The sequence below is a fragment of the Dromaius novaehollandiae genome, chromosome 11, assembly GCF_036370855.1.
Source record: "Dromaius novaehollandiae isolate bDroNov1 chromosome 11, bDroNov1.hap1, whole genome shotgun sequence".
Classification (NCBI taxonomy): Eukaryota; Metazoa; Chordata; class Aves; order Casuariiformes; family Dromaiidae; genus Dromaius; species Dromaius novaehollandiae.
The window spans coordinates 10,799,393-10,825,197 of record NC_088108.1 but is presented as its reverse complement, the minus strand read 5'-3'; the positions used below and the strand labels follow the sequence as shown (position 1 = coordinate 10,825,197).

The following is a 25,805-nucleotide window of genomic DNA, read 5'->3' as shown; positions in this document are numbered from 1 at the left end:
TATGAATGCTTTTACTGTATTTCCCTGAAATTCCATGGGTTGTATAAGAATATGGTTTCAGAGAAAAAAGCTAACTGGAAAAGCACACCTTGCAAAGCTGATATCTCTGAAATGTTTCTCTCCAGACACATTAACTAGAGAGTGCTTCCACGCTGCAGAAATGCAGCAAAGTTGGTCTGATGTGGGGAAAACTCCTCCTCTGCTTGATTTGGGTTTTAGCTGTGCTGATGCCTTTAGCGATCACAGATGCAAGCTCAGTGACAGCTGAAATGCTTCGCATGAGCCCAGAGGTGTTTAACATTGTGCAGAGACAGATCCATTCCAAGGGGCAAGGAAAATCTGCTTATCCTCTGAAAGGCCAGGTACTTGTGTTTGGCTAAAGTCCCAGTGGACACTTTAAAGCCGTAAATTTGCTTGTTGAGCCGGGAGTATCTCCGAATGGTCTCTCCCGCTCTGGAAACTGCTTGTCTGCTTTGACCTTGACCACACTTTCTTTTTTTGACTTCAAAAACTTGGTGGTCCCTCCCGCGAGGAAGAGGTCTGCTTTTCTTTGCACAGTTCCTCTTTCAAAGCCCTGCAAGCGCTTGCCTGGAATCGAGCAGACTGTACCTTCCAGGCACTGATGGCAGGGACTTCTGGCCATGGCCATGATCACAGTCTCCAAGTAGGAAGGGGTGAGAAAAGTCCATCTGTGAAGGCACGGCTCCATGTGAAAGGATGGGGTCATCTGCTACACAGAATTTCCCTCTGCCAGCACCAATGCATGTGGAGCTGGAACTCATCCCTTCCACATTCCTAAACCCTAAATTCAGATGTGATGAAAAGGATGCATGTTCCTACAATGGCAGTTTTATTTTGGAAATGAGTGAGTGTAGATGCTTTCTAAGCTGCCTGGAACATGAATTTAGTACATGCAGTTTCTGAAAGGACTTTACTAGCCACCTCTCTTTCAATAAGCTTGTCTCTCTTATCCCAATTTAAGTTTAAGCCTTATAACGAGCCAGGCCTGAGGCACTGTCCTGTGGCATGATCAGTGCTTTAAGGAGAGGCTGCACAGTAAGGATGCAAGGCTTGTTCTGCACACAGGACTATAAATCAGCAGCAAATTCAATCTCCAAATATATTTTACTGTATGTTCCTATACATCCATAAATGATGTTCCATATTAGCATTTCAGAAACACTAAATAGTCTCTATTTCTGTATTTTCTTTAATTAAAATGTATTTAAAGTATGAGTCCAGATCAAAATTTGGATTCTAATGATTTGTTCTTAGCAGTGGTCACTCATTACTTTTCAGCTCTTGTATATGTTCTCTAACTGCAACATGAAAATTGTTTTATTTTCCTGGGTTTGAATCTGGTTTAAAAAAAAAAAAAAAAAAAAGATTTTTATTAACTAAACCTTGACTTCAAGGGTGCTTTTCTCTGCCTCTCAGATTTTTCCTCTAGGACGGGTTACTCTGCTGCCGACTCTGCAGCAAACTGCTGCTTAGAAAGACATCTTGGCAGTAAGGGGCAGATCTGGTTCTTCTCTTACACACTCTCTCTCCAGGCTGCTCCAAAGCCTGCTGAATTTGGGAGAAGCTTAGATTTGATTCCTTCTTTGTGGCACAAAATGAGGTCTGCTGGAAAGGTAGAGTTTAGTCCCTTCTGTTAGTCACAGCTGGAATGGATGGAAGTTGGATGAGGACGTGGTTAAGCGGAAGCAGGAGGGCTGTTCCTACTGAAACCTTGATCCGAAGGGGGCAGCAGGAGGAAGAATAACGAGGTAACTGATCACATTGCCCCAACCATACACAAGCCCTGCAGAATGCCATCAGAAGTTAAAGCCCCTCTGGGCTACCTGGCTTCACTGAGCAGATCCTGAAAACCCTGTGAGGTGTGAGATGTGAGTTGCTGGGGCCCGGCTGACTGGCTCCCCTTTGGACAAGGTCCATGTCACCCCTGCAGCACCAGCATGGTACTGTGGAGGTGAGTTACTTTTAAAAACCCAGCTTAGGAGGTCTCCTGGAGACACGGGCTCGTAGAAGTCAAGCTGAGTAGGTGGTTGTTACTGCCAACAGGGCTCCAGTGTGAAAACACAGCTATGCTAAAGAGCACAACAGAGAGAAGCATCACGTGCTCCCAGCCTTTCATCTCTTGTTTAGAAGAACAACATGAGGAAAGCCGCAATCTGTAAACTTTCTGCTACATCACAAGGACTTTGTAAACCAAAAACCTGCAGAGTTGGAGGTGCTGATCATGCTCTGCTCAGGCCATGAGGGACACAAAGGTTGACCAGGCCATCAGTCTGCGGCTTCAGTCTGCCCATCTCCTCCTCCCTGCTGTTCCAGGCCCCTGGGATAGATGGTGAAACCACTGATAGACTTCCCTGGGTACCCATTTGTAACACTACTGTTTGGGTACCATTCTTGTAGGGTTCCTCTTTTCCAAATACTGATGCTGAGTGGTAGGCATTGTAAAGAGTTTATGCTGCTAGTTCCCACACTGGGGCAGGTGAGGTCTGGGCATCAATTGCTTTCTGTCTCATCAGAGAAACATTAGCATTGCACAGTGCAGTGCTGTGTGAAGAATCTGAGTTTCCTCAGGTTGCTCACTGAGCTCCACAGTGGTTCATACCTTATCAGGGGCTAATTTAACACAGACAGAGCACTGAACTTGCACAATTATTCTACTTCTGGCATCTAAGCTAATTTATTGAAAAATACCTACCTATAGCATACACACCCCTGCAACTGTGTGATGACCCTTCAAAGGTCAAGACAATGCCTCAGTCTGAACATCATAAAGTATGAAAAATAAATCTATCTTCAAGAGAAATTGATTTTTATTTCTGACCCAGAGAGCATTCAGCTCCTCAGACTGCTCAAAGAGACAACTGAAAGCGGCAGACCTTCACAGGCACACTTGTGGCCACCCTGGGAACCCTGGGACTCTCTGAAGGGTGCAGCCAGCCCTGCTGGGCTCTGCCAAGCTGCCCTGAGTAAGCCATGGCTAGATCTGCTTGGGAAGACCAGAGCACCACATACCAGCCAAAGAGGGCTCCGCATCAAAGATGAGTTTTCACCACCCTTCAGGTATCAAAGGTGGCAAAGCCACACAGAAAACCCTGCATGGAGCAGCAGGTCAAGGCTCCTGCAAAACCTTCATGTCCCCTTGCAGACAGGTTGCTCCCAGCTCCATGTTCACTACCGCTGCTGTGATTTTTTTTTTTTTCCATGTGCAGTAGCCCAAGTTGTCTTTGCAAACTTGAATCTGTCCTCTTCAAGTTGTGCCTGGTGCCCAACCCAACCTGCCATGCTGTGTTTGCTGCTCAGCCATCGACAGCCCATGGAATTGGGGGGTTGCCCTATCTCCGAGTTCACTGTTATCTTGAAATCTAGGGTCATGGCCTGGAGTTCCTCAAGTGAAAATTGGGAGTAGACATCATTGACCCAGTAGGAGTGGTGTGCCTTGTTAATAGCTCTGCACCCAGGACATTGCTTCTATTTACCCTGCTTGTCAGCCCTCTGGTTTAGTTCTTGCACTGTGACTTTATCTCATGTTGTTACTGTGCCATCTCCTGCTGCCTCTGGATGAGCATGCTGCTCGAGTGCACTCCTCTCCCCACAACATGGCACTTCAGAGAAGTCCGTGTAGTGACATGAGTTGTTTTATTACATTGTATTTTCTGCTGTGAAAGAGCACTTACTTCACATAAAGGTTTTGACATTTTTATAGAAATGGCTATAACTGTTATTTCATATGAGGAAGGATTTATGAAGCCTGGGTCTGGATCTCATTCTTATGCTATGCAAATGAGCAATAACAACCCTTCTTCATTACTGGCCTAGTGCTTGGGCCAGTGCTATTAGATCCTGCCTCCTCCCCTTCAGTCTGCCTCTATCACACTGCCACATTAGGCCACAACCTAATCAGAATTCATAAAACCAGCCCAGACTTGTACTGGGATATGAGGCTGCAAAATTAAATCTCAGTTGCAGAATATGATGTTTCTTTGGGTGTGAAGAGAGGAGCAAGCCAAGGTATTTTCAGACCATGGTGTGTTGAATGAGGCACCATATCACCTTGTTTACTTGTGATTATGAAAAATTTCACAATAACCATACAGTGAGGAAAAAAAAAGAAAACAGTTCATTTATCTCACTGCTCTGATCTACTTACCCATCAGGCAGTAACATCCTGCTTTTTGTAGTTTCTGGAGTGGCTTCCGCTGGATGCCATCCAGCCGTGCAGCGTCCTCCTTGAACACTGCTACTATTTGCTCTGCTTTTACGCCAAAGGTAGCTATGGAAAAGAGCTGACGTGCATCTGGTGCCTGACAAGACTCCCTGGGAAATGTTTGGAGGGCTCTCACTGCATCCCCTGTGATATTTAGGCCTTCATCCTTAGAAGATAAATCTTGGTTCCTTAAAAAAGTTTTCATCTAGTTAGAGTTTTGTTTGGTGGTTATGTGGTATGCTAGAAATTGAAAAGTAGCATAGCATTTACCAGCAATAATAATCTTTCCTCACATAAAAGGAACTGAGTAGGGAAATGTCATCTCTTTCTGGCATGTGGGTACCTTTCTGCCAGAAAAGCCTTCCTCAGTCTAGGGTTTGCCCTCCTGAATCTGTTCCAAAACAGCTTCTCTCCCAGACAAACAAACCACATCCCTCCTTGTAGGGACACCTTGCCCAGTGATTCAGTGGTTAGAGCCGAATCTCAGAGCCCCCAAATCCTGTGCTCATTTTCCGTTGCCCAAAGGCTTCAAATCCCAGTCAGGAGAATGCTTCCACTCTCAGCTCTTGAAGCTGCCCTCCTTTCTGGGGGGTAACAAAGTATGCAGTAAAGCAGTGAAAGGAAAAGGTCCCATGACATTCAGTTGCAGGTATTAAGTCATTAATTTGAAAGCTAGAACATCAGTGAATATGGATTTTTTACTACATAGGCACTAGATCCTACACTCTAGACTAAAATTCAAATTTCTCTCCCCTGGGTTATTTTAATCCCCAGAGACTCACTCTCTCTGTCCCAATTAATTTGAATTATTCCATACATGAATGAGTAGTCCTCCCAGACTCACCTATTCGTGGCTGTTTAGGGGCAGAGGGAGGTGTGGATTTGAACTTTCATCAGGTACTCCAGAAACAGGACCTATTCCTCCTCTACCTGGGATGACCATTCCAACCAGCAAAACTTGGTAAATGGGGTGGGGAGAATAGTTGCTTCTCCAGCTTCTATGTGCTCTGAAAATACCAACCAAATCAAATCCTGTAGGTGAGAAAAGCAGAGGAACACTTTATCTGTGGATCTGGATGGGATTTGTGTGTGAGCTAAGTACCAATGGTTCAGCTCAGTAAAGCCTGAAATGCTTCTGGGCTTGTGGCTGTATCTTGTCCTGGCAGAGATGTTTGGCAGTTTAGGTGGTTAGGTGCACCTGGGGATGCACCTGTAAAAGACTTTGGAGATCATCATTTTGGATCCAGAAATCTTGGGCTCCGCATTCTTCTGTGGATTCAGCCTCATCTGACATGCAGAGTGAAGAAATGCATATTTGGGGGAGTTTCTAAATGTAATTTGGTAAGAAAAAGGCAGTCCTGTGAGTTTTGTTTTCTTCACAGGGGAAAACTAACAGTGCTCTCTTCCTGGAGCAATTCCAGGAACTGTAATTATCTTTTTGTGTATCAAAGCAGCAGCATGTTTCTACCTGGCCTTGTCTCTAGGGAGATGAGATCTTTCTTGGGAAATTGTCACCTTCAGGCTGGCTGCTTTCCCACAGCTAAAGCAGTGCACGGGTTTCCCTCGTGGTGTGCTCGTAGTAAGCTGCCAACATTCATCCAAGGCACTGGCAGTTCTTTCACTGCTTTCATGTCCTTTGGGCCGGACTCTGGCCATGTCAATAGTTCTTCATAACGGGACAAAGTCTCCAGCTCTCAATCTAAAATTTATACAATATGACACTAACTTCCTTTTTAAAGAGTATTTGTATCCAAGCAAAACACATGGATAATTCAGATAGACGGTAATTACCTGTACTAAAGTCTACATCGGATATTCGCATACACAACTCCTGCTCTTCCCAAGCCAACATGCAGCCTTTCGCTAGCACCCATGGGCATGATGTGGGGTGGCACTGCGTGTCCTGCCGCAGAACTGACTGTGCAAAGCCTCGGCGATCCCGAGCGCAGGGGAGAGCCCGTGCGCTGAGCACTTGCAGTTCTTCCCACAACGAGGTCTTCACAAGTACTGGCGTGACTTGTGACTGTGTTTGGGTATCTGACAGATCACTGCTGAGCAAAGCAGATATGGACTATAAAACTATAGACTCTGTAAATGAAAAGTGGATTGTGGATTATAAGATATTCTGCGACTAAGCTAACTCTTTTTTTTTTTCTTTAGAAATAAACTTCTTTATCACAGGACCTAGCTATATTTCCCTTTCTCATGAAATAAATTCATTTTTGGAAGTTTGGAGCTTGCTTCGCGAAGGGGCCTTAGAATTGCTGTCAATGAAATGCAATTAAATAAAAGAACAAAACCAGCCATCCTTCCTTGCCTGAGGGCTGCCTGAATTAACTGACCTTTAAGCACCCCGAACTTGATTTTGCAGGGCTGTAAAGTGAAGTTGAATACAAGGGCTTCCTAGCCCTGCTATGGCACCAGCAAGCGCTGGTTGCAACTCCAAGCTGTGGAGAGGGCAAGCACATGCCCTGCAGCTCCCAGCCTCTCCTGACACAGCTGAGAGGGGAAGGGAAGGAGATGAGCAGGTTTCCAGCAGCGGCTGCTCATTCCCTGCTGAGCAGCACCATCTAGAGGAACTTGCCTGCCCAGAGGAGCTCAGAAACCAGATTACTGCAGAGCTGGAGGAGAAAAGCTATTTGCCCTGTTCTCTTTTGGGGATCCACAGCTTCTCAGAGGCAAGTGGTGGGGTCTGGGCGCTGCCCTTTGGCTGAGCTTTTCACAGGGGGAGGCTGTGGCAGTAGGAGCAGGATGTGACTGTGCAGGGACTAGGGCTGCCTAGTGCCCTGGTTGGTGGCAGATGGAGTTAAAGAATTTATTTCTTTAACGTATTGCAACCCTGGCACTAGAATTAATGAGGCCTGGGAAGCACAAATGGGGGGCAGTGTTTTGGCCAGCCATAGATTTTTGTGCTTGTTTTGCTCTCTACACAGTTGAAAGTTGGAAAAGATGCCCAGATCTGAACAGATCATCTCAGGCTCTTTGAAGTACCCCCTCTTTTCACCAAGGTCTCTCCATCACTTGAGTTAAGCATCATTCTGATGCAACTCACCCCCATCCCCTGCTCCCAAGGCGCTAGGAAATCCAGGAGCTGGTAAGCAGAATCAAGACCATTTTCACAGCATTTCAATCCCTATTGCCTGCTCAGCTACCTCAGCAGAGTTATTGATTAAAGGGAGATGCAGGACAGGCACAGGCAAGCTCTGGAAGCAAAGCATCCAGCTACCCACCGCATGTTTCTGAGTTTCAAAATGAAGCTCTGCTGTCTTTCAGAGCCTCTTCTCTTGCACACAGTATTGACCTGCAGTTTCCTCAAGTGAAGTTCTAGGATGCTGAAAAGTAGCAGAGGAAGTCTCTGGTACCACTTTCTTGATTGGATTACTTGGAAAGGGTTAATGAGGGCAGTGGCATTACTTGGACAACTAAGTACTTTTAAAGTCATGAGTAAGACCTCTCCTGTGAAGAGTGTATTGACACTCCTTGTTGGAGACCATATTTGGGACTTCTTATCTGAAGGGTGCTCCAAAGAGAGGTGCTGGGTACATAGGGAAGATGCTACAGAGGCAATAGGCAAGGAATCCTCTAAAGAGCAATTAGAGCAGGGACCTAATTTGCATCCTCTCTAGGGATCCTCTATAGGTAGTGTGCTCACCTGTCATCTCCAAAACAGGCAGGCTGTTTGCAGCAATACTTTCCTGGATACCTGGGCTGAGGTCCTGCAAGGGGGACCTTGTTCTATAGATGCTTGTGAAATTTGGTGTTCCTCATGTCCCGGGAGGCCACATTGGTGGAGGTGAACAGATGATTCTCTAAAGCAACGCTGGGTTCTGGGACATAGTGGGCTGAAGAAAAAAGTCTCCTGTGGCATCTTGCCTGTGCCTTTATAGAACATACTTTATTGTACACTAAGAGCATACAAGGTCTGAATGTTTAATGTAGGGAAAGGGCTGGGTAAGTCAAAATGCAAGCCAAGTCCCTCTGCTCCAGGTTTGCTACAGAGGCTGACAAAAGATCAAGCATCAGTTGCCTTCAAATAAGTGGAAAACCAGCTTCAGTCCCGGTGCAGCTGGCAGGATATCTGCTGGCTGTATCTTATGCATATTCAGAAAAAAATCAACAGCAGTCAGACTCCAAGCATAAAAAGTTAAGGCTCAGAGTTAACCTTCACCTCAGCTAGGCAGTCTCTCACTGAGCCATCAGTCATTGTAATTTTGTATGTTGTACAAACACTGTGGTTTTATATATATAAAACATGGGTTTTTATTTGTAGTCACAGAGAGTTTCAAAAGTCTCAACTTCAGTGCCGAATCTGGGAGTTGAGCCAATCACAGAATTGTAGAAATGCTTGTTGGAAGGGACCTCTGGAGGTCCCTAGCCTGCCCTCCAGCTCAAAGCAGGAATCTACTCAGCACTACATAAGGTCAGATGTGGCTTTATCTAGCCAAGTCTTGAAAGCTTTCAGAAATAGAAATTTCACCATCTCTATGCAATCTTTCTAGTGAAGAATAACAAATCTAAAGACTGCCGCAGTCCCCGGGGTTGTTTAACAGTGGTTTCAGTTTTGTGATTAGTCAGTAGATTTGGCATCACATGTCAATGTAATATCAGCTATTTCTCTCGCCCATTTCTCCCCCGTGACCCTCCACCTTTCCCTCCACTGCTTTTAGGTGTTTTAAGACAATAAGTACTTTCCCCTTGGACCACCATCTGGTGTGTTTGTGTTTCTGATGGCTGGAACATTTCCCTTGAAATGCAACAGCGTGTTTGCTAGTTAATACTCCCATGGGAAAGATCATATTTTTTTCATAGCAGTGAAAGGAACACCCTAATCCTTAACAGAGTTTACTGATAACCACAGTTACATCATACTTGTATCCATTCTTCTGTTTATCAGATTAGCTTTGAATGGGACCTTCTAAACTAAAGGAAAATTGGCCAGAAGAGATCTTCCTTCCTCTGCAAGAGTAAGTTACTATGCCTTAACACAAGATTTCATGAAATGCCCATCAAAGGTGAAATCCCTGCTTACCTCAGCAGAAACAGTAACAAGCAAGGCAAAGAACTGTGTCTGCAAGGAAGAGGTGTCAATGAAATGAGAATATTGTTTATTTAGAAAGCTATTGCTGTATCATTGACAGCAATCAGTGAAACAGAAGCATCCATCATCTAGTCTTGGGCTACTGCTGAGCTAATGCTCAGATTTCCATGTTCTGTACACCGCGTACTCAGACATGTACCATTCACTGCATCCTTTGCAGCCTCAAAACATAACTGATGTGTGGTGGTTTTTCTTGGAAGCGTTTTATATTTTATATTTTCTAATATTTTTATTTCCTAACTTTAATTATTGTCTCTAATTCTTACCACAGGGGAATTCTAGAGCACAGACATTTCACACAGCACCAAGGGGATAACTACTCTGTGGCTTCTTCTACTACTTATGAAGCCAGTTAAGTCATGGATGGGGGAGGAGATGGAGTAGTATTCTTTTGGCATCCTGGAGAAATACTTGACAGAGGAAAAGGGGTGTTTTCTCAGTTTCTCATGGGTTATGGGAGTGCATGCCTGTGTGGGGAGGGAGGTCACAGGGCAGAGCCATGAAACCTGAGGTAGTGGAAAAAGTTACAATAGTGGAAAACAAAGAAAATCTTGCCCAGACTTCCACAGCTCAAGGTCCTTCAAGGCTTCCTGTTCTCTGTCAGCTTCTCAAAACATACAAGTCCCTACACGCAGACCAGTCACAGAGACAGTGTTGCATTTGTCTTTATGCTGATATTGAGAGGACCAGAGATGATGAGGAGCCTTCACCTGAAAGGAGGGAGTCACCATACTGAAAGGAAAGGTTGATAAATACTGGACTACTCAACAAGTGAGGTATTTTTCCCCTTCACATCTCCCTGTACCCCATCCAGCCCAGGGGTTTGCGGACAAGAGTCCTCCACTGCCTGCTAGAGAGCTGCTCAGAGGATCCCCCCATCTATCCTTTCGGGCTATTGAGGAGTCCGTAGTAGCTGGCTTAGAGCTTTTTGTCCATTTTTTGTTAGTCTTTGAAGAAAATCAGAAGATCTGTGAGGTTTCAATGCTGAATTCCTCTGAGAGCATCAGTCATTTTCCCACATGAGAGTTAAAGGCTGTGACTGACTTTCTGGGAGCTCCCAGAGGAGCAGCAGGCCAGTCTTCCACGTGTCCTGGAAAAACATTTTTGAACCCAATGCCCAGGGAAGGCAGTGACTCTCTCCCATCTTTCTGGCTCGCCTGCTCCAGCTGGGCTCTCATAGCCTCCTCCAGGTTGAACAGCACAGGCTCCACGGTGTGAGGCACTCCAGTAAGGCTCCTCGAAGCACTGCTGAGGGGAGCTGGCAACCCGCAATGTGGGAAGAGATCTGAAATGAGCTGGCAGGTTCAGGTGGCAGGCATGTGGTCTACAAAAGCATCTACAGCTAGTTCTGCAAACACTCTCTCCAAAGCCTTCACTGACCTTTTTGAATCCTGCCTCAAAATACCTTTCATCTTCCAGATTTTCATACTCCAGATCCTTCCTGCAGTTAACAACCTAACTGATGTATATTTGGTGTTCCATGCCATGTAGTCATAAATTTGCCATTAGGGAACATTATAAATCATTGAAAGTGTAGCGTCAAACCTTCCCATAGATATTTGGCTACAGTCATACAGTTGCTACTGCTGAATGAGACCTGCTATGTTTGCCTTTTCCTAGGAACAAGGTGACGGTCTGTGCTTTGGACAAAACAAAGCATTTAGCCTGAGAGCCCTGGGAAGCGAGCGATGACAAGCCGTTCATGCACTCTGCAGCATCTGCCTGGTGACTTGCTCCTCCTTGCGCCTAGCAGGAAAGGTGGAGGAAAGAGAAGTTGGACTTGCAACGATCTGTCCTTATTTGTGGAGAAACTACGAACTGTGTTACTCAGCAAGTTAAATACAGGCTATTGTGGCCTCCTTTGAGCCGCATTCATTCATCTGAAAGCCAAACTGAGGCTCTGACTGGATTCAAATATTTTTTGGGTAAACTGGATCAGAACAAACAACTCCTGTCAATGTAGCTGACCTTGAAGATTTTTATTAACTGATTAAGCTGCCACATGCAAAGGACAGAATTGAAACCACAGTCCCAGTTAAAATTTAGCTACTTTATTAATTAAGTTGAGCAGGTCTGGCTTACATCCTAAACTGCTGGCATCCTGTATTGCTATAAAAATGTCACCATTTGTTTTATTGGAAAATGCAAATAATATCACTGTCATACTGATGAATCATTTGGCATGTAACAGGATGGGGGAAAAAAGAAGGTTAATTTTATAAAATTTCATAAATTCTGTGGTTGCCTTGGTGCAGGGTGCTGGATCTCTGCAATGCTTTTCAGGACACAGGATGAAGTGGGCTCACTTTGCTATATAAGTTGCAATGAAAATAAAATGGAAATTCTTGGGAGCAGGGAGGGGGGAAACTTTCATGCAGGTGGTGTTGTGAAGCTCATTGGAAATCCTTTGGTGGTAGCACTACTTCAGCAAAAAAAGGGACAGATTTTAAAACCCTCCAGCATAAAGCATTCACATGTTAATATTATATCATGACAATTAATGATATTATTTACTCCCAACTGCTGTCTTTCTTATCTCTAGTTTAAAGTACATTTGTATGTATATGTTTGTATCTATCTTCCTGTCTTTAGAAACCAACCTCTTTCTTCTTAGCTTGTGAATCTTGGGGTTCACCTGAAGTCAATCTGTACCACAGGACCAAGGGGAATGCTGAGCAACAACTGCACAGCTACAGCTCATTTGAAGGTGCTATTTCCCTTCCTTTGGGGAGGGTGGTACTTCCACCATAAAGCCAGCTATTTTAGGAAATGGAGAAATGAAATTCTGAGGTGTCTAGGAGAAGCTGATATCTGCATTTCTGGCATTTTTTTCTGGAGCATGGGAGCCAGTACAAATTCTGTCTTGTATGTGGCAATCCACATAGCGTGCTTTTATGGACAGTGTTTATTTACCCGGTCAGACTGACAGAACATATTGCCTGTTTTATCTTTATTTCTCAGTTTGGCTATCGATACAGCTTGGACATAGCTGGCTTATAGATCTCCTCTGGTATTTTCATTTGATTGAGCTCTGGTTCAAATATGCTGATGACCTTTTCCACAGCAGCTTTTCTTTCCATCTTCTAAGGTTTGCACCTTCACACAAACATGCAAAGCCCCTAACTTTATCTCACCTTTTCACAATGATCTTCCACAGCAGTAACAAAAAGCAGGGACAAACAATAACTAAATATGTGCATTTCTTCCAGCTGCTTTATTTTGACATATCAATCATCAAAACAGTAGTTTTAAGTGAAAAAAACTCAAGAAGATTCCCTCTTATTAAAGGAGAAAGATCTATTTGGTGCACACAACTGTGATTTGAGAAATGCAAGTTCCCATTCCTCCTCTGCCATTACCTGGCCCACTTTTTATGATTTGGACAAATTCTTTAGCTTCTCCATTCCTACTTGCTCATTGCCATACTTCACACACACAGGGTATGACCCTGTGCACTCAGATGTGGGAACAGGAGTCCTAGAAGTACTTTAGCTGAATTCTGTTGGGGTTCAGCTCCTCCACGAAGACTTCCACAAAGGTCTCTAGTCTCGGGAGCAATATCGCCAGTTGCTCACAGTACCTGGACAAAGATCTCCCTAGCTCTGCTCATAAACAGGTGGCAAGAGGTATGCCAGGACCTGGTTGGAGCCAGAAATCTGTGATTTCTAAATCATTTTGAAGGAGTTTGGAACTTTATTGAGAGATTTTCCTGACCAAAATGAGGGCTATATTTCATAAAATGGATTATATTCAGAAATGAGAATTGGCATTCTGACTCGGAATGGTCTTTGGAAGTACTTTTACCCCTGTATTGTCCTTTTAAGGACTTAACATTAGTAGTAGCAGACATAATTGTATTATTACCGGTCTGCCAAGAACAGTAGCCTTTGAGAGTGAGGTTCATAGATCTGCAGAGGGGAAGAGTTTACAGCTAATGTGCAATAATTGTAAGAGCTCTAAAATGACAGATAGCAAAGCTGGAAAGCCCATCATCGGCCTGCTATAAATTGGCTTATAATAGTGGTGGAGTATATGTTACTACAGTTACTACCATGTTTGAAGGTATGTTCATGTGTATGAATAATGGTAATGATTATATTTTCACTCGCACCATCAACCATTTCTGATGGACCAATCACAGCATTGAGATGTAATTTTTGATTCACCAGTGGGAACTACAAAACACCCTGCTGTTATTGTGCAAAATTTGGTAAAGCAATGCAATAAGTCTCTCCCCATCTGAGAGGGTCAGTAACGCTAGTCTCCTTGGAAGTTAACTAAAGCAGGGAGCACTCATTACCACCAAAGACTGAAATCTTGTTCTAGAGACATACAGCAGGAAGTCATGTCACGTCTATAATCATCAAGCTTTTCAGGTATGTTGAATTTTTTTTGAGGATAATATGTGGGCAGTGTAATAGGACTAGATCCCTCGGCCCAGGCCTGGAGCGGCTGGGGAGCTGTGACTCTCTACCTGTTGGTGGGGGGAACGTGGGGGACAGAACACAAATGGCCTCCTGCTGTTGTCGTCTGACTCCGCATGCTAGGGTAAGAAGGCTGTAACATAAGGACTTGGCTGACCTGACTACATGCCAGCAGAAAAGCCTTCAACAACAGAAGGAAAGCCATGAGGGTATGGCTACAATGAAGGGCTTTTCTTTTTATTCTCCACTAATAATATTAATCTCAAAGCCAAAGGAGAATAGTTCATACCAGGTGCTCCTGAAGAGCTTACTGGGGATATGGACTCTTCCTACTTCTTCTGTGCTCCCCTGTAAACAAGACATGACTGTAATGCTGCTGCTGAGGATATCCTTTGAAGCAAAAAGGCCGTCATCCCAGAGCACTGCTCTATGGGCAGCGTTAATAGGCATAAAATCTTACAGTTCCCATTCTATAAAATAACATCTTTTTTATGTGCAGACATTGCTCAAGCCATAAAACCCACCCACATTCTATACTCTATAAAATGTGTCCCTAGAACTGTCCAGGAAACAGCTGCTTTTTCCAGTTTGTTTGTATCTTTTAATCCAAGTTTTTCAATTTGGTAAGAGCAATGTCAAATAGACACTACTGATGAAGATATATGTGGGTACTGAGGGGGAAAGGACTGCATCCCTGTTCCCCACCCTGGAGATGCAGTGGTTCTTACATCCTGGCCAGAAGTACCCGCTGCCAGTGTAGCCAGCTGACCTCCTTCCACTTGGGAGAGAAGCGAGTGATGGTTACCCCCATTCAGCGCGCTCTCTCTTAGGGCTATAGTAATTCAGTAACACCATAACACTACGTGCTGTAGTGCAGTGGAGGACCATGTTTAACGTTTGTCATGCAATCCACTGCTACTCAGATGAATGGTTCCCCCCCCCCCCCCCTTCGCCCCTCTGCCCGTAGGCACACCAGCCCTGGTCACATCCTTCTTCCCTGGCTAGAAATGGATAGGCCAGTCTAGAAACCTGCTTAGCTGATACAAGGTGCTGCCCAGTTGTATTTGTTCAAGCCAACGTCTTGCTTCCAGCAGCGCTCGTGAACACTGCAAGAAGATGTGGCTCTGTCCATATTGCCTGGTGGGAGCAGTCCCGGAGCAGCACTGCCCAGACTGTGCCTGCTCATTGCCTGCAAGAGCACCAGCTGGCACAGGCCAAATCTCCTCCGGGGGTGGGCAAGCCGACAAATAAATAAAACATGGATGATTGCAGAAAGACTTCATGCCTGTGCCTCAGGCCTGGCTGGTTTTCTAGTATAGGGGCAGGTAAATCCCTAAGAGATTCAGACAGCATAGATAAACACATAACAGGGTAAACACACGAGACTCCAGGTAACTTCAGATGGCTGGCCTCTTCGTTTAGTGCCTCTGTGTTCAGGCAGAAACATCTCCAATTTTTGCTGCTTTTCCTGGTCACTTAGGGCAGCCCAATTGTAATGCCTTTGCTGAAGAGGTTTTTTTTTTTTTTTTTTTTCCTTGGAAATTAGATGCATTAACCAGAAAAATAATCTCCTCTTTGTGACAGAGCTCTTTTGGCAAGGGTGGAGAGTGGTTTGTGGTCTGTCTCAGCTAAACAATACTGTGAATTTTTATCTAATGATCTAGTGTGAAATTACACAGATGTGAAATTTTTTTCGCACACATGATCAAGTTACAGTCAACGAACAAATTTTCAGCTGGCCACCATAACTGCCCAGAGGTGTACTCTGGATGCACTTATGCTGTGAGGTAAAATACAGTCTATAAGCCTCTGTTTTATTATATAATTATTTTATAATTATATAATTATATCTATTATATAAGCCCCCCTCAAACCTGCAAGACCAATCCACAGCATTAAGTGTGTGATCAGCACTGTCTGGGCAGAGGTATGAAATGTTACGTACAGGTTTAATTCCTGGGGAATGTACATATCATGTAAGATTCTGATTACAGAAAAAGGGGATTTATCCCTTTTTCACTCAATTTCAATACCTAGAGTTTAACTTGTAAATTGGTAAGTATGGGTTGATTTATAGCTGCTGTGGGAATGAAGCCTTTCCCACTCTTCCCATGTGGACACCTTGGATATTTCGTAATGCATGTGAAAGGCAGCCACCTCCATTAGTAGCCCTATGGTTTCTTTGCAAAATGACAGCAGTAATAGTGGGAGGTAGCAATTTGTGGCATATGACGACACGGCCCTCAGATAGGATGGTGCAAGAGATCTCGTTTATTGAGACAACAATGGCTGGTTATATAGCAACCAAGCCCAGCCCCTCTTCCTTCTGCGTGTCTCCTTTTGCGTTACGGCATCTTGTGATAGGCAGGAAGGCACATCCTGATCCCTGGCAGGCGGGCAGGAAGGCACACCGTGATTGCTGGCATGTAGGCAGGAAGGCACACCATGATCGTTGGCAACTCATGTGCACACATTCTGGCCACAGATCATAGTTACCACGTCATCACTTTCTGCCTTAGAGATTCTCTGCTGTCTTACACAGCATCATCCTTTTTTGGTCCCCAACAGCAATTAGATGGGGAGACTTCTAAGCTCCATTAGCTAGTAGGGGTGTCTTAGCTCTTTGCTCTAACTCATTCTGGGACCTGCAATAATGGCAACAGGATTGTACAGGGCTATATACCCCTGCAAAGCCTACATACATGATTTTTTTACTAATCCAAAGCATTAACATTACTCTGATCCTGCTTCCACAAGTGCTCATGGGGAACTGTGCAATGTGCTGTGAACTTTGTTCTGATAAGTTGGGCTCTTGGACTACTTTTTCTGAAATGTCTTTCTTCCTCGAGAGTAGAGGTTCATCAAATAGATAAGAGTATTTGTAGTGTTGCTGGAGTCATGATCCCTTAAAGAAAATGAAAGAGGAAGGCTTTGGTAGGAAGAAGTAACATCCTTACTAGATCAACTGACATCATCAGAAAAAATGGGCAATGTTCCAGCACCGAAGTCCTTATTATTCAGCAAAAGAGACTGAGAGCCCCTAAAAGTGTCTGTTTGTTTGTTCAGCTCTGTAAGTTGGTGTAAGGAAAGATGTTATCTCTCCCCACAAATGCCAGCTCTCTTGCACAGGAATTGTTCCTCTGCACTGTGAATCCAGTCACAAACATACATCTTCCCCCCCGACCGTGTCAAGCCATGACTTGAAATAAAGGCCCCATCTCATAGCTGCTCTCTCAGCTATACCATCTCCTCTGGGGCTCAGCCCTAACCACGTAAAAACATTTACAAATTCTAATTCTAAGCTAGTGGTTAACAGTTTCAAGGCTGATGATGCAAAGCACTGCTTGTTTGTTGCTGGGAAATCTCATTTTGAAAGTCAGACCATTGGGGTCACTTGGCAGTTCTGCAAAATCAGGCCTTGCAATCTGAGTATATTCTTGGCACCTGTAACCATGGTCCTTTCCCAGCTCCAGCTCCTTTTCTGATCTTCTGTTTTATAGCTTCCTTTTTTGATACATTACTATGGAAAGAAACCTTGACTATAAATATGTGTGTGTGTGTGTGTGTATAACCTCATATATGCCCTTGAGGAAAAAAAAAAAAATATATATATATATGTATTCACGAGCTGGTGGTTTTGTTTTTGAATATTCTATTTTCAGTGCTCACCTTTCCAGCAGTGCTCCTGTTGTGGGGATTCCTTTTCTCCAGCTGCCACTAGATGGTATTGCTTCAGCAGGTACCTTCACACCGGCTCTGCACCTTTTCCGAAATGAAGACCCCTGGAAAAGCAGCAGCTCAGCCCCCCACAACATTGCAGAGTGCTCCATTCTCACACGATACATTCTCAATCTGAAGTTCAAAATTATCTCCTTACTCCAAAAGGGCCCAAATGGACTGAATTCAGCAGTTAAACAAGAGGATGCATTAACACGTTACTGTTAATCTTTTACAGGCAGACTGCCAGGCAAGTCACAGAGACCAGCTGCAGCATGAATGAAGCAGGGGAGACAGCAAAAAAGCTCCAAGCACTGGAGATGTGTGGCCAGAGCAACCAGACCAAACACGCATTTTCATTGCATTTGCCATTCGCTGGGACAAACAGGAATCCCTTCACCAGTAGGCAGTACTGTCTGTGCGCACATTGCTGGCGGCTGGGACAACATCCCAGGGAAGGAATTGCTCTTTACATGCCCAATTTCTTATATTCTTCAAGCATCCACTGGTGATCATTGCTGAGGACAATGTTTTAGGATAAATGGACCTTCGATCTCAGCCAAATTAGCAGTTGTGTGGTGGCACAGTTTCTGCTTAAGGGCAAATTTATATTAGCTCTATAATCCACAAGATAAGGCAGGTCTGAGGTCTGCCTGAAATTTCAGAATACTTGAAGCATAAAAGCTGAAGCAAACTGACAAGACTTTTTGAGTTCCAGATCTTTTAGAATAACTGAAACAAAAATGTGAACAAAAAACTATTTTTTCACGGTCACAAAAATCTTGTAATAGGGTCTTGCGTTTCCCTTAAGTGCTCATGATAGAAAATCAATTAAACATGCAGGAAATCATTCAGCATGACTGTTACTAGTCTAGTGGCTGAAAGAATCAGTGTAATGAAATATGAAGTACTTTTGCATTAAAAAGGAATGATTTGCACTGGTAAGCCTTGAGGGATTTGCTACCTTTGAACACTTGAAATACATCTTTATGGTAAGTTTATATGATGTGAGACTATCCCACTTCTATGTTTCCTTGTTTTGTTATTCATATATCTTAGGTCATTAGGCTACCTGTGATGGATCTTAACAAACAAATGGGAGTTGTTTTTGTCTGGCGGCTTGCAGCCTTCCTGCTAGAGCCGGCCACCAGTAACCGGTCCCTCCGCGAGCCCCGCCGGGCTGTGACACTCCGGTCGGCTGCGGGGAAGTGATTCAAGCCCGTCCGTGGGCAAGGACAGCAGTAGCTTCAACGGGAGCGTGAATCACCAGCCCGGGCAGCGCCTCGCCCCTGAAACGCCCAGCGCTCTGGTGGGCTGTGGGGCAGGGCGGTCAGCTCCAGACCCCCATCTCTGAGAGTAAAGCCCCTACTTGTTACTGTGGGCGCTGCGCTATCGCTGATTTTGCCCAGAAATTCCACCTGTGCCTGGAGAAGGCGTTTCAGTTAAAGCGATCAGCACATGAGGTGCAAATTCATATTTCTTGGGCGGGGAGGCAACAACACCCTTGCTGCAGGAGAGCAGGAGCCCCGCAGCTGCACAGCCCTCCGGCCCCAACGGGCCGGCACAGGCGCTCGGCAGGTCCCCCCAGCCGTGCCCAGGGCTGCATTTGTCTGTTCGCGGTATTTGGCACTGGCGAGTTTATTGGTGTCTCGACCACTGACAGTTTTTATTTTGCACTACCACCCTGCCGCGTTCTGGGAACCCTTTGTAAAACGTGGGTAAACTTTGTAAAGTTTGGGTAAACTTGGCAAATTCAAGCTTGGCTGAGGCTCGCGGTGCTTCGCTGCCGCGCGCTGACGCCGCCGCCCCGCGCCCGCGGGGCCCGCGCGGGGCCAGGCCGCGGCAACGGGGCCAGGCCGCAGCAGCGCCGCCGCCGTCGCCATGGAGACCGCGGAGGCGCCGCGGCGCACGCCGGGACCGCCCCCCCTCGGGGTCACATGACGAGCGGGCGGGCAGTCAGCTGACCGGAAGCGTCGGGAGAGCGTCGCGGCGGCAATGGAGCGATACGACAAGGCGGCGCTGAACGCGGCCCCCACGCTCGACCTCAGGTGGGGGCCGGGGGGGACCGAGGGGCCTGGGGGAGCGGCGCGGCGCGGCGCGGCGCGGGCAGCGGCGCGGGCAGGCTGCCCGCCGGCCGCAGCCCGCGCTGTGCGGTTCCGCGGCGCAGGGCCCCGCGGCGCGCCAAGGCGGTGCGTGCCTGGGCCGCGGCGGGAGCCGGGGGGCGCGGGGTCACCTCGGTAGCTGGCCGGAAGACGTCTCGTTCTTGTCCTACCTGTGCGGGTGGGGCTGCCCAGCGCCTGGCCGGGCCGCCGCCGCCCGCCCCCCCTCCCCCGGCCAGAGCTTGAAGCAAATCATAGTAAAGGAAAAGGTTCTGAACGTCTCTTTTAAGCTACCTGCTGTGCTACTTAAACGCGCGAGAACATAATGTAGCCTGATTAGCAAAAAGTGCTGTTGGCTTTAGTGTAAAAGCTATGCGCAAATGCACGTCAGCGTCTTTTAGTAACTCTCAGGGGATGAGAATCAGTTTTTGTTTAAATTTCCACTTACCTTTCCAAAGAAACATGAAGGATGAAATGTGATTTCGAGCAGTGTGCTGTGGCACACATATGTATGGTTACAACATTCTGAGGCTGCTTATGCAAAAAGCACTGTGCAAGTGCCTGTGGGTTTTAAGAATTCTGCATCCTGACTTGGATTGCTTTTGGAGGATATTTGTGTTTCAAAGTCTTAAGGACACAGGTCACTGACTCTGGTAATCTTTGAAAGTCAGAAGGGCATTGCTTGGCTTATGTGTTTACCTTAGCATAAAATAATGAAGGCAGCCAAGCAGAGTGAATAAAACTTGGTAGAAGCACACAAATGGAAGCTGTATGTGGTGTTGTGCAGAAATAAAATCTGTTCTAGTGGGTGAAGTCCAGGGAGTACCTTACCAAGTACATAATCTTTCAGTGTGGCTGTCTGGTTCAACATCTTTTAGGTTTTCACCTATGAAGGGGAAAAAAATCTACTAAAGTTTTTATGTATTGGCCCCATATTCTAACAATTGCTGCAGTTATTCCAACTTTCTCTGTGGAAACTGAAAAATTATTTTGAATAGAGGGACAATACGCAATAAAAAGGAACTCCATTTCCAGCAGTTAAACTGTTAAGTTGTTCTGAGTACTTTTCTCTCTATTCTAGCCTGTGGTGTTTGTCATTTTCCTAGACTTGCAGTTCTTTTTCCAGAAAGAAAAATAGGGAACTTGGAAATATTTGATGCAATACACTGTGATTTGCACGTGTCTCTAATATTAGATATTTAATAGGTATGTAATAACATACTGATAAACATCATTAAAAACATGGGTTTTATATTACTGACAAATAACGGAGAGAAAAATCTAAATGCCATTATTAATCTTGTCAGGGAACTGTAACTAGCAGAATTGTTGTATCATTTTGAATATTGTCATTTTCAGTTCCACCTAGCAAATGCATACTTGAAGTCTTCATCGCTTCCAAGTGACAAATGCACCCAATTCTTAAAGTCTTATTTTGGCTTATTTTTCCTGATCAGGACAAGCTGATGTCCGATGTCAGGGATATATGTTGTGGCTTCTTTCTATGTATAACTTTTCTTGTTTATTTCAGAAATGAGGGTTCATTAACATCAACTTTAAGAACACTTCTGTTCTTCACAGCTTTAATGATCACATTGCCTATTGGGCTGTATTTTTCATCAAAGGCTTATATATTTGAAGGTAATTCCGTTTCTGCTGATTAGCAATACTATTTAAAAAAGAGGAAAAGCAGCCTCTAATAGTGTCTTTGTCCTTCTCCTTGTTTGTTCCTGTTTTGAATCTGTTTCCTCTTGCAGGCTAAAGGCACTGTAATGTGTAATTGGAACTGGAAAGTGATATAAATAGTCAATACATCTTTCCCTGCATTGTGGTGTGCTATCTAATATTCACTGTTGTGTGTTATAGAATGATTTGTATTGTATACAGAAGCAGCATTCGTGTTACCTACAGAGTATGTAACACCCTCCCTTCAGCAGACCTTTATCAGAATCATTAGAGTGTATTTCCTGCAGGCGTTTTGAACTAATCCTGTATTCAGGATGGAACAGTTTTATATATCCAGTTTATTTTTTTTCTTTTTTAAAACATTAAGCCATAAGCCTGGTTACAGACATTGAATGTGGTTGCTTGTAGAGTTTTCCTCAAAAATTACTTTTGTTTTTTCCGTTTTGTTTTAAACTGCTCATATGGAGTGGTTCTGTTAAACTGCTAACAACCAGATTTTAGCCTTGATTCTGCAAGGCATTAATAACTTCCTAATACAGCAGAAAAAAAGCATCTCTTTCAGGAAGAGCGAGGGGAGAGGGAGAAAGCAAGCAGCTAAAAGCAGTTCATGAGTCTATAACTAAGTTCAAAGGTCTTTCAAGATGATTCTCCATTGGTGTGTGCTGCTATATGTAGTTCTGAAGTTTGAAGCTGAAAACTTGCTAAATAACTTTCAAGATACTTTCTAATGTTTTGGCTCTTTTACCTGAGGCATAGCATAATTTGGCAAGCTAAGCCTTAACTTTGCTTTGTCAGTTAACAAGAACTGCCAGCAATGATAGGATTGGTTTAGGTTTTTTTGGAGTTTTTTGGAACTAATGAATGAAAATAAGTGATACTTTGAAATGCTTCTGGTGTCTGAAGTCTCAATATTTTAGTAACTGATGAAGAATCATGGTGTTATGGTCTAAGCATGCAAGTTAGGGGGTCTCTAAGTTTAATTGTAGTTCTACCATTGTATCCTTTATAATGGCAAGCACACTGCATAATCATTTTCCCCCTCTGTTTTTCTACCTTATGAAGAGAATCATAGTTATGAAAAGAGAATGTTGAGGTTTATTTGGTTCCAAAAGGTAATAGAAGAAAAAATGAATATTTAGAACTGGAAACTGTTAACTTCACAAACAGGGTATTTAAATGTTGAATACCTGCAGTGTTGCTTTATTCTAGAAATAGTTCCAAGGTGTGTAATTATCACTGTGAATTCTTTCCTATGCATCTTTCTCAGCTTAGTCTTTTGATACAATAGTAACTACAACTTTGGTCTGAAATGATTGTGATGTGATATTTCAGAGTTCCTAATAACTAATATTCTTTATTCTTTGTTTTATTTTCTCAGGTACCTTAGGAATGTCCAACAGAGACAGCTATTTTTATGCTGCCATAGTTGCTGTAGTTACTGTTCATGTGGTACTTGCTCTATTTGTGTATGTGGCATGGAATGAAGGTACTCGACAGTGGCGGGAAGGCAAACAGGACTAAAATGAAAATCATCATCCTCCAAAAACCTACAGACTGTAAATAGAATTTTTGTGAATTGAGTTAAAAGCATTCTTCAATGTAGTATACATGTGTACAAAGATGAGGCTAATGCCTTAAATATATTTTGGTTAGAACAAGACTTATGCTCATCTCAGACGTGTGCCAGTATTTTCTCTAATGCTGGTGAAAGTTGTACATTAGTCAGCCTCTACTAGGTGGAGCTGAAGAGGTCTTCACCAGAAATTAGAATGAAATAATTGCATATTTCAGAGGGGGAAAAAAAAAAATCATGTAGATATTTTTGCCATTAGTGTTTTTCTGGTGGTCTTTGGAAATAGTATTGACATGATGCAAAAATTATGTTTTTTAGTAACTAAATTACTAGTAACAAAAGCTACATAACTTACTATCCAACTCAAATGGGAAGGGTATGATTTCTCTTTGCTGTGGATAGCTTCCCCATTTTCAGAACATACAGTCCAACTGAGCATTGTTTTGTGCTAATCAATATGCTAATACATACACAGTCTAATTTTGTTTTTGTTGTTGGAAGTGGAATAAAGGCAGTGGCTGAACAGGCAGCTCTTTACAGTGGTATGTTGTGCAGAGGCTTTTCAACTATAGAAACCGAAAAATGCCAAAACAAGTTGAGGAAGTCTGAAAAACTTGCTAAGGAACAGCTGCTGAAGTTTGTTGGTATTTTTCTATCAAAACTAAAAAAAATGTTGCTTTCTGACTTCTGTAATTCATTTGCGGGAAAAGTCTCAAGTTACAGAGAATCATGTAAGATGGATAGGTTGTTTAAACAGTAATGCATGGTAGATGTGTGTAGTGACCCTATAGTGCATTTGTAGTAGTATGCTTGTTTGAGTCAAAAACACTAGATGACTTTTGTCTCCTATGAGACGGAATTAGTCTTCTAAAAAAAATGTATTTCCAGTTTTAAAAGTCATTGCAAAAATAGAACTGGTTAGAAACTCAGGTGGTGTCTTTTTAATGTGAAATGTCAACTTTGTTTTTTCATTTTCAAATGTAGTTTTTGATTATGGCATAAAATTCAACCTTTAATTTCCTTTTCCAACATTTGGGATGGGTTGCCATACTACTGTCTTGCTCATCTTTCTGCTCTTTTACAGTTAATCTTGATGATGGAAAGGAGATGGTATAGCTTTTTTTTTTTTTTTATGAATATTTAAAATTGTAGTTGCTCCTGAACTTCTATGCAAGTTCTTACTTTTAGATAATTGGGAGGGAGAAGACAAGATGTAGCTGTCTGCAAATGTCCTTTACGAAGCAGAACACAAGAGTTATCACATTATGGAAAACTTAATAATATTTATGAAGAAAAGCAAGCTGTATGCTGTGGAATGATACAACATGTTGATCACTTTGCTTGTTTGTTTGTTTGTTTTGGTTGTGTATGGGGGCTTTCCGTAGTAAAACCATGGTGAGATTTTTTTTAATCTCCCAGGATAATAACCTGAAATTCATTTGACTGTTGCATTGCTGTTAGCAAACTTGTTAATCTGTAGAGAAAATATTTTTTCCCCAAGGTTTTCGCAATGCATAGAATTTCCCTAATGCTGATGACTGCTTTTAAGCTATTTTCCTTTAAGCCTTTCTGTTCTTTTGAGTTTTCCAGGTTGTTACATTAGTTAAGCATTTTCTACAAGCTTTTTGTTTAGTATAGGACTTGGAATGTTTTTGGTACTATGTTTGTCCTTTGTAAAACTTATCCATAAATATGACAAAATTCAGCTAACCTTCACAGTAGCTACAGGAACGTGTTCCCAGGGCTCCTTCTGCTCACTTCCACCCTATCCGGGGTGTGCACAAACACCCACCGGGTGCGCTAGAATGCAGCTGAAGCATTAGCAGTGAAGCTTATTGCCACTTTGCAGCTTTGCACTAATACAAAGCAATCTTTACTCTTTCTTTCTGAAACATTAACTTTTCTCATCCAGAAGTTGTTAGGTTGCTGCTGGCGTACTGGAGAATGGTCTTGTAGTAACTCGAAATTCAAATTTAGCTTGTATAATGTCATATTGAGATTTTTCTGTTTTCCAGTATATGAACTGTACATTATATAATAAATACTGCCTTTTAATAAAGGATTATCCTACAATACAAGTTCTACTGCTGAGATCCAGTAAACAAATACTTGTGCTGAACAATTTTTGAATTATGTCTTTAATACTGCTCATGTGTGGCACAGCTTATAACAAATAGATCAGCTTTAACATGGTTTTCTAGCATTTTTACTACATTTATAATGGAATATAAATGGGAAAACTGCTTTTGTGCTTCAGTAGCTGGGTATTGTGCTATATCTATGTTATTTGTTTCACATACCAGAATCCCTATGCACTAAAATTGCATTTCCTAGGAATGATATGGAAATAATTGCTCGTTATAATTGTTTAATTACAAACATCTGAAATGTTTGATCACTATAATGCCTCATCAATTGGGAGTAACAAGAGCTGAGTGTTAATCAATCCATAGGAAGATCTTTTCTTTCAAGGTAATGCTTTGGTCCCCAGTGTTCTTCCTGAGAAAATAAGGTGACTCATGAGTCTCTGGGCAGCCACGAAGGTGTGTGTTGTCTATTCTTGGAAGCTGGAACAATCGCTCAGGTAAGTGATGCAATTAAAACAGTCAAGCAATGGAATTACACCGTTACTAGAGAGCTCAAAGAACAGAAACTGCCGCTGTATGATGTAGAGCGTACATGGAATTAGATACTCTACTGGGATTCCTGTTGTGCCTTGTCAATACTAAAATTAATTATACTTCTAGAGCTTTATTGCAGTCTCTTTAGGTTGAGTGTTTACTTTCATGTGTCTGATATCCCTGTTCATGTCAAAGCTAATTCTCAGACACTTTTTTTTTATTGTGTAATGGCCACTGTGATTGTTTTAGAGTTCATATAATACTGTATAGAATTATGGAATGATCAATATTCTGGTTACTTTGATTTTTGTATAAAATAGTAATGTAAATTTTATAATGATATACTTTAAAGTGGTACTGCAAGT

The 25,805-nt window shown here is 43.3% G+C and overlaps 1 protein-coding gene and 1 long non-coding RNA gene across 2 annotated transcripts; both read left to right on the top strand.

Moving 5' to 3' along the window:
• The first annotated feature begins 9,121 nt into the window (after positions 1-9,121).
• Positions 9,122-11,706, top strand: LOC112997234 (uncharacterized). The gene is made up of 3 exons (XR_003262649.2): positions 9,122-9,186; positions 9,592-9,671; positions 10,941-11,706. It is a non-coding gene; the product is annotated as an uncharacterized LOC112997234 (long non-coding RNA).
• A 7,690-nt stretch (positions 11,707-19,396) lies between these two features.
• On the top strand, positions 19,397-24,941 carry VMA21 (vacuolar ATPase assembly factor VMA21). Its single transcript, XM_026123129.2, has 3 exons — positions 19,397-19,509; positions 21,092-21,201; positions 22,625-24,941. The coding sequence occupies exons 1-3, from the start codon at positions 19,457-19,459 to the stop codon at positions 22,765-22,767; spliced, it is 306 nt and encodes a 101-aa protein (XP_025978914.1). The 5' UTR covers positions 19,397-19,456; the 3' UTR covers positions 22,768-24,941.
• The last annotated feature ends 864 nt before the right edge of the window (positions 24,942-25,805 follow it).

Excerpts from the sequence above, each read along its gene's own strand:
- VMA21 (XM_026123129.2), top strand. The coding sequence starts at position 19,457 with ATGGAGCGATACGACAAGGCGGCGCTGAACGCGGCCCCCACGCTCGAC. Across the intron at positions 19,510-21,091 it reads GCCCCCACGCTCGACCTCAG|AAATGAGGGTTCATTAACAT; the intron begins GTGGGGGCCGGG and ends TGTTTATTTCAG. Across the intron at positions 21,202-22,624 it reads AAAGGCTTATATATTTGAAG|GTACCTTAGGAATGTCCAAC; the intron begins GTAATTCCGTTT and ends TTATTTTCTCAG.